The sequence below is a fragment of the Grammomys surdaster genome, unplaced genomic scaffold (assembly GCF_004785775.1).
Source record: "Grammomys surdaster isolate TR1022 unplaced genomic scaffold, NIH_TR_1.0 164, whole genome shotgun sequence".
Classification (NCBI taxonomy): Eukaryota; Metazoa; Chordata; class Mammalia; order Rodentia; family Muridae; genus Grammomys; species Grammomys surdaster.
In genome coordinates, this window is record NW_021604612.1 from 221,218 (window position 1) to 232,670 (window position 11,453).

At 51.9% G+C, this 11,453-nt stretch overlaps 2 protein-coding genes across 5 annotated transcripts in view; one reads left to right on the forward strand and one right to left on the reverse strand.

Moving 5' to 3' along the window:
* Positions 1–560: 560 nt before the first annotated feature.
* Cryba4 (crystallin beta A4) lies at positions 561–6,353 on the reverse strand. 2 transcript variants are annotated; one of them, XM_028765494.1, is made up of 6 exons: positions 6,333–6,353; positions 5,705–5,755; positions 4,960–5,078; positions 3,198–3,339; positions 2,237–2,379; positions 561–887 (listed from the first exon to the last, which is right to left on the reverse strand). In XM_028765494.1, exons 1-6 carry the CDS (start codon positions 6,351–6,353, stop codon positions 740–742), a joined length of 624 nt encoding a protein of 207 aa, XP_028621327.1. In that variant the 3' UTR covers positions 561–739. The 2 variants fall into 2 exon arrangements, with proteins under 2 accessions (XP_028621327.1, XP_028621328.1); XM_028765495.1 differs by lacking the exon at positions 5,705–5,755.
* Positions 6,354–9,553: 3,200 nt separating this feature from the next.
* The window catches only part of Crybb1 (crystallin beta B1), a 13,880-nt gene continuing 11,980 nt past the window's right edge, over positions 9,554–11,453 (forward strand). The window contains exons 1-2 of one of the 3 annotated variants that reach the window (XM_028765490.1): positions 9,554–9,682; positions 11,040–11,224. In XM_028765490.1, the coding sequence (XP_028621323.1) occupies positions 11,051–11,224 (174 nt within the window). In that variant the 5' untranslated portion in view covers positions 9,554–9,682; positions 11,040–11,050. Of the gene's footprint in view, positions 9,739–11,039; positions 11,225–11,453 lie in introns of all 3 variants that reach the window. The other 2 variants (XM_028765491.1, XM_028765492.1) reach the window with 2 other exon arrangements.

The following is an 11,453-nucleotide window of genomic DNA, read 5'->3' on the forward strand; positions in this document are numbered from 1 at the left end:
GAGAGAGAGAGAGAGAGAGAGAGAGAGAGAGAGAGAGAGAGAGAGAGAGAGAGAGAGAATGAATCAGCAGCTAGGAGATAGCTGGCTGGTTTAGCATGTGGAACAAATTTCTCACACCTAGCCCTCGTAACTTCATGTAACCCAGCTCCAAAGGATTGTAAGCCCTCTTCTGCACCCAGGGAGTTCACAAACACAGGTGTGCACATGCACACACATGCACACACACACAGAGCAGAGAGAGGGTTAAAAACACAAACAAACAAACAAACAAACAAAAGAAACCAACCCAGGCTGGAGAGATGGCTCAGCAGTTAAGAGAACCGACTGTTCTTCCAAAGGACCTGAGTTCAATTCCCAGCAACCACATGGTGGCTCACAATCATCTGTAATAAGATCTGATGCCCTCTTCTGGTGTGTCTGAAGACAGCTACAGTGCACTCATATACATAAAATTAATTAATTAAAAAAAACTAAAAAAGCAGACAAATGACAAAGAAATTTTACAGAGCTACAAAGTACTTTGTCAAGGAAGGCAGGTAAAATTGATGAGCACAAACCACACCGAGTCTTTTGTTTTTTAATTTTATTTCTTTGAGCTTCGTGAGCTGGCGGGGCATGGGCTGGCTGACAGGGGTGTGGGGTTCCTAGAGGACATAGGAGTAGGCAGAACCAAGAGCAGCCACAATCTCCGGCCAGTCACTCAGTCATCACGCAGGCATCCCTGGTCTCCTGTGCGTGCTCACTGCTGGATCCTGCGTACACTCTGCACCTGGAAGGTGTGGGCATGGGAGCCCCACTCTCTGAAGTGCTTGTAGTCGCCCGAGTGGTGATCGCTCTCCAGTACGTACTGAAAACCTCGGTAGCCAGGAAACTGGGAGCAAACCCACCTGGAAAATAGAAGATACAGTCACCACATAGATGCTAATCAGAAGGAACTAAGACAGGTAGATGCTGCAAAAAGCCCAACTAGCCAACACGAAGCTGAAGCCCTGGTACTGCACACGCATGCGCAGGGGCTCTCAACCCCAGCCTCCGTGCTCAAGGCCTTTCTTCCGGGCCACAGTCCACAGTCTCAAGACTATCAACCTGTCTCCATCAGGCCCTAGTTGTCCCTTGGTAACACTGACAAAACTGGATAATTTTAAGATTGCTTTATGAGCTGTCTGGCCTTCCTAGAGTAAGTCCTGGTCTAGAATACCTGAAGCTAGTCCTTCAGTCTCCCAGGCACCTAGCTGACGCTATGCGAGCCAGTGAATGGCTCATAAAGAAGGAATGAGGGGCTGGACAGGAAGTCTTCTTTGTCCAGCCCCGTTCTCCCTCACAGTTGTTCCCAGACACTGACCCCTGCACTATGCACGATAGGCATTCCTGTTCTCCACTTCGCCCTCTCTGGAACAGGATAGCGATGCGAGAACAGTGTCAGACATACTGAGACAGATCCTGAACAGAGATCCTCATTCTCTAAACAAAAGCTCCATTTCCCAACTTCATCCTTGCCTGCAGGAGCCAAACGCCCTGCAGATCAGGCTCACAGACCAGGTCGCCCTCCCAGTCCCAGACAAAGAAGGAAAACTGGATTTGGGGGTGGGAGCAGAGGGGAGGAGGTATCTCAAAAACTATGTTACCCTATCCAACCAATCAGAGCATCCCGTTTCTTTGGACACAGTGATTGGCTCAGAGGGGAGCACATGACCCAAGCTGGCTCTAGATGCTCTTTTCCTGGAAACTTAAGATGGAATCAGGAATCCTCTCTCTTCCTGGAGACGGAGTGTAAAGCAGAAGTCTCCATATTTGCATTGAGGGAGGCGTTTATAATTTAATGATTTAATAGAGTCAGAGCCGGGTAGTGGTGGCACACACCTTTAGCCCAACACTCGGGAGGCAGAGGCAGGCTGATCTCTGTGAATTTGAGGCCAGCCTGTTCTACAGAGCAAGTTTCAGGATAGCCAGGGCTACACAGAGAAACCGGTCTTGAAAAAGACAAAACCCTCCAACCAAACAAAGAAAGAAAGAATATAGCCAGATGGAGTAAGGTGGAGAGAAAGGCAGATCCCAGCAGTTTCTGGATCCAGCTGTGCCCGCGAAGCTGATCACGGGACTCACATATGTCCAGCGTCCCTAAGCCAGCTTACCGCAGGTGTCCATAAATCATGTTCTCCAACATGTTGGGCACGCGTCTCTACAGAACGTGTCCCAGCCCTTCCCACATCTCTGTGTCTTGCCAGTGTCCACTTACGCCCCAGATTGAACATGGAAGGAGCCCACTTCAGTGCCGTCCCAGCCCATGGCCTGCAGAGATGGATAATCATCACTCAGCTCGCCTTTCCTACCCAGGAAGTTCTCCTGCTCGAAGATGGTCAGTCTTGAATCGCGGTGGTTCTACAGACAACAGAAAGCTGGGTCAGATTGCCCGGTGCCAGACCGGACACACAGAAGCCACTCTTCCCCATTCAGCCTTTGCCTCCCACATTGGCCTTCTGTCCCCAGCTCTGAGAAGGGCAATGGGCAACAAGACCCTTCAGCATTTGTCCTTCCAGGGAACAAGGACAGGGTGATAACTATAAGGATGTCCACCACAGCCGTAAAACATGAAGGAACTGATCTAAATGTCCAGTGACAGAAACCAGGCAGGAAGGTAGGGTGTTGTGCTATGTGACCATATGGATTAAACTCCCGATTCAGCGTTTTGCCAGCTGGCTGAGATCAGGTTTGCCACACTGTGTTTCTGCAGCTCAGTTTTCTCATAGCCGTAACATGGAGCCGTCCATATCTCCCTGGGGTGGGAGAATAAAGCCTGTCTCCACCCATGCATCACCAGCGGGCAGTAATGCACAACAGAGAAGCCATGATGAGCTAGGGACCTGTCTCCCTGGCCAGCCCTGCCTTCCCTGGCATCCAGCTTTCCCTGGGGTTCTCAAACCATTAAAAGAGGGAAGTACCACCCGAAAGGGCTCCCAACCGTAACCAAAACTGCTACAGGCTGAGATTTCATGTTGGGGTGTAGTCACAAGATGGCTGTTGTCACTTCATTTCAAATTACAGAGACTGAAAGTCACAGAAGAGACAGAGAGAGAGAGAGAACCCACATCACTCCCTTGATGGACGAGAACCCGGGTTTAGAGATCTGATTCCCAAGTGTCCATTAGCAGTCACCCAGGGGTACAGGCAGTAGGATGGGTGCGGGCAGTAGGACTCACAGCACAGGCCACAGGCCGGAAGGAGGTGAGCCTCTCGGCGGGGTAGGCTGTGTTACCACCCCAGGCGTCCCAGCCTGGGTAATCGCCCCTCTCCAGCACATATTGCTGCCCTTGAAAGCCGGCATGCTCAAAGCCTACCCACCTGCAGGCAGACAGGGCAGAAATGTCAAGAGAGAAGAGTTGCCAACATGAGAAGCAGTCCAGGGCTCCCGTGGGGTGACTCACTCTAAGGCCATGTCACAATACCTGGGTGGTTACGACTTTGACGACTTGGGAATGGCTGCAGTGATCCTTTGGTTATTGGGGACCAGCTCTGGCACAGCATCCAGGTCGGTCACCCCACCCAAGAACAGCCATGCCTAGAACTCGCTAATGCCAAGCATGGGAAACCCTGCCTAAGCCCAACATAGGAAACTCTACCTAGGGCCAGCATCATGCTGGCTTCCAGTGTCCACAGGGAAGGGACTGCCCTAGGTGGGTGCCCTGAGGTCTTCACACAGCCACAGCCACAAAGGTGTTGTTGTAGGTGTAGATAGGGGTCAGCCACAGGCTGACCTTGGTTTCATTACCTCCTTGTGATCCTGTCAGACCCAGAGGTTGGCAGTCTGAGGAGTGAAACACTGTCTGTCCTGAGCTGTTTCTCATTCTCCCTCCTCAGAGAGGCCTCTGGGAGCTTCTCCTGCCCTCCTCATTTCCTTCCTCATTAGAGGAAGAGCCTTCCACATGCCCATCTTAAGCAGAAGCACGGGAGTAAACCCCTCCTCAGCCCCTGTTGCTTTCTATCGCCTTCAGGGACTAAGAACCGAGGAGAGTTGTGTGTTGCTATCTGTGTAGGAAACAAGCATTCTGAATCAATTCAGTCTCTTCTCCTGTGTGAGGTCTCACCTGGTAGCTTGCAGGACACTGTCCCTTGACTATCGGCTGTCCTTCCTAGCTCTGTCTCCCAACCTGAATAGACTAGAAGCTCAAAGAACAATCACCTTGGTGTGAGATGCCCACAGACCACCAAAGTGACCTCGGGAGGCACCCACAGACAAAGCCTTGGCTCTGAGTTATGCAGAGAGGGTACTAGTCTCCTTTTTGGTCTTCTTTCTAACTTCCTGGGATCTTCTACCCAAGGGGATAAGCATCAGCTGTGTATGACTGATTGCATTTGATTCCTAAGATTAAGTAGAAGTAAAAACACAGCTCGAGGCTGGGCAGTGGTGGCACACGCCTTTAATCCCAGCACTTGGGAGGCAGAGGCAAGCGGATTTCTGAGTTTGAGGCCAGCCTGGTCTATAGAGTGAGTTCCAGGACAGCCAGGGCTACACAGAGAAACCCTGTCTCAAAAAACAAAAACAACAACAACAACAAAAAAAACACAGCTCGTAAGTTACAGACTATGCCTATGAAGTCCTTCCTCAATGGTCATGTGTGGCCCGAGACTCTCTATTTAAGTAAGTAGATCTACAAAACTTCCCATCCTTGTAGGAAGGGCAGTTGCGGGATGCTAGTCTTAGGTTTAGTGTTTGAGTGATGTTAGTTTTCAGTTCATGTCTAAGAGGGACATTTTCAGACCCAATGGTACTGTGTGGTGGTGTCCCTTACAACCTGAGTTAACTAAGTCAACAGCAATGTACACTCTTCAGCACTTGGGAGGGGCACATAGGTACAGTTACAACCTGGAGAGATGTGTCTGGGAACACAGGCTCCTGCATCCTCTCTAGATCCCCTCTTGCCTTCCCCACCACCACCCTGACTCAATGCCCTCCAGACTCACGCTCCACTCAGGACTTTCAGAGACCGCACAGTCTCAAAGCCAAGCTCCAGCACACTGGGACACTCAGCTGTGAATTCATGCCGACGGCCCTGGAAGCCTTCTTCATCCCACACCACTATCTGCGCAGGAAAGAAGGGAGATCTGTGGACATCAAGGTTCTGTGAGCATCGAAGATCTTACCCTGGCCTGGGGGTGGAGCCAAACAGGTAAAGCAGAGGTCACATGTCTCCAAGGCCTGGTGGACGAGCAAGGTAGACTATAGGGTCCCGGAGAGCACAGCCTGAGAGTATGGACAATTCTGTCATCTCCACCCTTGACCACTGTCAGATAAGAATGCAAGCAGAGTCTCCATTTCCCAAAGCCTTCATCAAAGACATTTACGTGGTTCTGCTATATTATTTGTTGTGAGACAAGACCTCACAAGACTCAGGCTGGCCTTGAGCTTACAGGCTTCCTTCTGCCTCTACTTCCCCAGAGCTAGGACAAGCATAAGCTATCACACCCAGATTTTAGCTTTTCTTTCCAAAGCCAAGCACGGCCAAAGAAACACAGCAAAAGGACTGCGCGCTGTGGCTCAAGGGTAGGGACCAGCTCAGGTTGCGTGTCTCGGGCAGGTTGTTTCCTAGTTTAAGCCTTGAGCATATCAGTCAGTAGCCCTCCTGGAGGATGCAGGGGTTCAGTGAAGTTGTTGTGGGAGGTTCTTGGATGTCTTCTTCCCTCCCTCCCCTCCCAGAACACTCCCTACCCTCCAGTGTCCAGCTGATTTGGTGCACTGCAGGGTCATGTTGGCCCGGTCCTACAAAGAGAAAACACAGTCATCTTCCATCTGGTTCCCAGTAGCACCTCTGACTGAAGGCTGACTTGGGTAAAGTCAGAATTGAGATAGGTCTGGGTGTCCCAGGACTGCGGTGACCCTTCTCCCATCCCGCCCACGTGCAAACAGCAGCATCTCAGCCACATCGGGTGTCATCACCTCCAGCCTCAGCTTACAATAGGCTATTGTGCCATATGAGTGGAGAGAAGTGGATGTATCACACACACGTACACATGCATGCACATGCACACACATATACACACACGTGTGTGCGCACACTACACATGCACACATGTACACACATACATATGCACAAGCACACCAAAACAAAGTGCAGCACTAGCCTAGTGCATGGCTCTCATAGTGGACACACAGGTCACAAAATGGTGGAAGAAGGGGGACTTGGCATTTAACTAAGAGTCACAGGCAGCAGTCTGGACATCTGTAGACTTCCTGGGATATGATAGCATTCAGGGTGAACCAGTGACATCCCCAAGATTGGCATCATAGGATGCCACCAGAGAGCTCAGCTCCTGTCCTCTCTCCCACTCATACTTACCAAGAAGGGCCCAGAGCACATGCCAGAACCAGAACCAGACAAGGGCAGGCTCTTATAGGCAGGAAAGGGACAGGGGCCCCAAGGGACAAACACAGACTCAGCAAGCCAGTGGTAGAAACAAAAGCCAGTCCTGGCCAAGGCCCAGGGTGGACATGTCAGCAGCTCTGGCTTTAGTGGGGAGGGATCGGCGGCTTGCCTCAGGGTCAGCACTAGAGAATATGAGGGGTAGGTAGCCTGCTTCCATTGGCTCCACAGGACTCCTGACCAGGACCACCGAAAACTAGATTTGGGGCCCAACATCATCTTGATGATGGGTGCCCTTCTGTCATTCTGCATGATAGGACAGACATAAGGCAGATCACAGGGCTCTGTGCCTGCCCTCCTCCTCACCTGCCCCTGCCTCTAGTTCTAGGTGGACATCCCACTCTCACTTGAGGCTACTCATGTATACAATGTATACATGTATATACACGTATACAAGTAATGTATACACGTGTATACAAGTAATGTATACACGTGTATACACATGTATACATTGTATATAAGTAATGTATACAGTGACTTGGAAGCAAGGGCATTCTAAACAAAACCCTGGGGCCCGGGGGGCAAGGGCTCTGGATAACAAATATCCAGGAGCACAACTCTTCTCAGAAGGTAAGAGTGGTGGTCAGGGCCAGAACCCGTGCACTCTGCAAGGCTTGAATCATCTGTGACTGTGCATGCAGAAGCAAACATCAGGAGAGGCTGCAGCTTGCAAACATGCTTTCCAAAGCAGAGAGTGTCTGATAAGCACCCAAAGCATTCGGAATCCCCTGAACCCTCCCTCTGAGAGGGCCCTGTTGCAGGAGAGGGGAGCATGGCAGGAAATGTTTGTGGTAAAACTCAGCCTTGCTACTGGGTGACCCAGATAAAGAGCGATGGTCAGGAAAATAGCAACATCTTTTCCTTCCTGCAATGTCAGAATAGCTGTCACTCATGCAGGGCATGGTGAAGGGTGGACAGGCACAGTCTTCACAGGCAGCAGCCAGGGTGTGCATCCCGTGCCTGGGGGGCAAGTACCTTTGAGCAGGTTCCTAGTGCCTCTAAGCCTCAGTGATGTCATGTGTTAAATGGAAATAAAAAGACAAAGTTGAGGCTGATGAGAAGGCTCAGCGGGGTACCTCCAAGCCTGACAGCATGACTTTAATCCTCAGGAGGAGAGAACTGACTCCTGGGAGTTTTCCTCTGACCTTCTGACCTCCATGTGAGTGCATACATACACAAACACACACACTTAAATGTTAATAGTTACCCTGAAAGCACAGGGTGCTATGACCATAAACATGATAAAAATATTTCTGATGAAGAAAGAGCATCTGTACCTGTTCTAAGAACAAAGGGAACTATCTGGGTCTTGGCCACTTTTGCCATCCTGGATAACCATAGTATATAATATTATTATGAATGACAGTTCCCCAAAAAGTAGGAGCTCATAGAAGGAACTGAATCCACAGCCTGCCGTGGGTAGTGTACACTTATCATTCCAGCACCTGGCATGTGGAGGCAGGAAGTCTAGCCTCAGCTTGAGAGCTTGGGGCCAGCCTGGGCTACATGAGATCCTGTCTCAATATAATAAAAAGAAATAAAGAAAAGCAGGAGGGCCAGTTCCATGTGACAGATGGGAAACAGGGCCAGAGGGGGGACAAAGGAGTCACCCCACTTTCTTGTCTATAAATAGCAGGTCTGAAGAACTGCCTGCAAGGGAGGCTGCTCCCATCTCCCCAAACCTTTGGCAAGCTGCCCATTGCTAGGAGGGTCAGGGGACAAAACTGCCCCAGATGCCTGCCCTTGAGGCAAGGTCTGTGGGTGGCCCCCACCACAGGCATCTTGGACTGAGTCCCAGTGGCTGGCCTATCCTGTAGATCCTAGCTCGCCCTTCAAGGCCTTGGCCCAGGATGAAAGGCAGAGAGGAGGCTAGCAGGGAGAGGGGATCACGGGTAGAGGGACAAAGCCAGCGCTGGTCCAAGGCCAGGGTGACCACAAGATGGTCCTGGACTCCCCAGAGAAGAAGGGTTTCTCAAAAGATGGTTCCACCCTTACTGGGGTTGGGGACACAGAATGCAGGTGGCCTGACCTGGCCAGATTCCAGCCCCACTCCTCTTTGAGTCCACACTATGGACAAGGTTGAAGCTTCCTGTTCTGCGTGGGTCTCAGTTTCTCTGGGGAAATGATGGGTCATTTGACATTCACTGGTCTACTAGAATGCATGGCTGTTCTGCTTTCTCCTTTGCCCTGGGCTCCCTCTGTCTGTTTACTGATGCCTCCCCCTCATCTTCTGAGAAACCCTTCTCTCTATCCCTTTCTCTCTATCATCCTCCACCCTTTAATCTCTGTCATCACCTCAAATATCCATTACTTCTGTCTCCTCACCCTCACCAGTGGATCTGGGAGTCCTGGCACTAACAGGGCACTGCTAGGGCCTAGGCCCTGTGAGAAACGCTGGTGCCTTGCCTGATCAGGTGCAGTGGGATGTGAGTCTGCTTAGAGTCTCTGTGTTCCTGAACCTGGGCAGCACCCCTTGGTGTCAGACAGTGGGGGGTGATGGGCATTTATGAAGGACCTAGGCCTTGAATGCTAAGCCCTTGAGCTTGAGACTCAGACCCACCCTACCACCGTAGAACAGGGTATTCAGACAAGTCTCAATCAGGGCCAAGACTGGACAGTCAGAGCCTTCCTGCTTGCAGTGGCCACTACTGCCTCTGCACCCAGCCTTCCTCATCCAAGAAATGGGTAGAGTGAGGGTCTGGATAGGACAAGAATGCTGCAGAGTCCCAGAGATGGCAATCAACAAAGCCCAGAGGCCTCGAGCACACAGAAGCGCTCAGGACTAGGGCTGTGGACTGAAAGCCTGTTTCTTGTCCTTACAAAACATGTTCACGTTCAATGTTGTCTTCGGTTCTGGGCAGACTTGTCAACTGTACCCGTAGACTGAGACCCCTAGAGGTAGAAACTCGTGAAGCCATAAGGTGAAGGATCCTGACTGAGACAGGATTCTAATCCAGGTCACCTCCTCCCCAGTGCCCCTTCCCTAGCCTAGGCTGGCAGCCAACAGGGCTCTGGGCCTGTCTCCAGCCAGGGTAATAGAGAGAACAGTCAGAGCAGGGTTGGGGCCAGGGTTTCTCTGTGTTCTAGGCCAACAATAGAAAGTGCTAGCCTGGACAGTAATGGGGCAGAGTCGGCCACGGGCCCCGTCCAGGTTTGCTGAGCCAGCTGCCTCTTTGTGCTACACTATAGACCCTGGTGTCTGCCAGGTTATAAAATGGGGGGTTGGCCCTGAGGCACCCACAGGACCCGCCTGTTCACCAACACAGGTAAGAGGGGACTGCTACACCACCAGAGAACTGGAAGAAGATGGAGAGATAGAGGGGTGAAATTGAGAGGAGGAGGGGGCTGATGAAGACAGAGTTGGGCAGACACTGGGAGAAAGCCAAACCCAGAACTGTTGCTGGTACATACTTGTCTACCTAGCACTTTAGAGGCTGGGGGAAGAGGATTCCTGAGAGTTGGAGGCTAGCCTGGGCTGCAGAAGAGAGCCAGAGAAGTAGAGAGGAAAGCAATGGTACCCACCCAGAGAGGCAGGGAGAGGGTGAGAGGGAGGGAGGAGCCCGGCCTCTGGGGAGCGTTTCCTAGAACAGAGACAAGTTGAGGGTGGCTGAAACCCCCAGATATGGTCCAGATGTGTGGGTAGAAGAGAAGCCAGTCTTCCTAAGGAAGCCTGGGAGGAGCATGCTCGCCCCAGCTAGAAAGAAGATGTTGGAAACCCACCTGGACTCAGGGAACTGGCTCTGGGCCCCAAGCGCTACAGGGGCTTGTATATTATCAGCATAGTCTCTCTGGTGGATTTCCTCCAGGGGACAGTGCAAGAAGTCTGTGCTCTTTGAGGCACCAGTGGAGCTGACCAGGATCCTCTCCACCCAACGCCCACAGGCACAGCTCTGGCATGGAGCAATAGAAGCACACTACTCCCTTTCCCGAGTGCCTCCCAATCCCAAGTGCCAGGCTGCTATTTGCACACCCACGTCTGCCCACAAGAGGATGCCAGGGGCAGATGGTTGGGAGAGGTTCGGGACACGCACATATTTGCACTCGCTCTCCGAACAGATGTTGCCTTGAGAAGCACCCATGCTCCTGGCGCAGAGACAAGCGCTAAGGAGGTACGGCAGACAGGAGAGCTTACAAGGCTCCATCTAGTAACCCAGGTGCCTTTCCATCTGGTGCCTCAGATAGGAGCTGACTGTCATGTGGGCTGCAGGGCACTTTCACTCCAGCTAGATTCTAGAGAGGTATCCTGATCCCAGCTAGCCCACGGTTAAGGTCAAGATGCATTCGGTTTTGTGCCTGATGGTCCTGACTGTGACCGTCACTCATATGGTTAGCATTGCTGTGCTACAGACACACATAGTAATGAACTAAACAAGCACAAGAGCACAGGAAGGGAGGGACAAGGTGTGGGGATAGAGGGAAGGAGGCAGCTTGGGGAAAAATGGCATCCAGGAAGACATTGGCTGTCCCAGAGCAAGGCAGAACTCAAAGCTTCAGCGCTGTTTCCAGGGAGAGCCAGTGGCTGTGGAGAAGCCCATAGTCACGGGTGAGAAACACATGGGTAGGGGGCAGCTTGGAAGTACCACCCCCAAGCCACCCATCCCAAAGACCTCTTTTTCTTTGCAGCATCAGAAACCATGTCTCAGGCTGCCAAGGCTGCGGCCACCACAGCGGTGAACCCAGGGCCTGATGGCAAGGGGAAGGGAGCCCCATCCACAGGGCCAGCTCCAGCCCCCGGTCCCACTCCTGTCCCAGCTTCTGTGCCCAGGCCCACTGCCAAAGTAGGGGACCTGCCTCCTGGGAGCTACAGGGTAAGAACGAAGGGGCTGGGCTGTACTGATCCACTCCTCCTCACCCTGCTCTTCTTTCCTACCCATTCTTCCTTCCCTTCCTCCTCATCGTCTCCCCATTTGCAGGTCTTCTCTCCTTCCTGTGTTTTGAATCTCTGCCTCCATCTGACTCTTTCTGCTCTTCATCCTCCCTGGCCTTCCAGTCTCCATCCTCCCTGGCCTGCTCTCCATCCTCCCTAGCCTGCTCTCC

Bases quoted from the DNA above. Each gene is read 5' to 3' on its own strand.
- Cryba4 (XM_028765494.1), bottom strand. From the start codon at position 6,353: ATGTGCTCTGGGCCCTTCTTG. The intron at 5,079-5,704 runs GTAGGGAGTGTT...TTTCCTGCGCAG, and splicing joins AATCAGCTGGACACTGGAGG to ATAGTGGTGTGGGATGAAGA. The intron at 2,380-3,197 runs GTGAGTCCTACT...TGTTGTCTGTAG, and splicing joins TCCGGCCTGTGGCCTGTGCT to AACCACCGCGATTCAAGACT.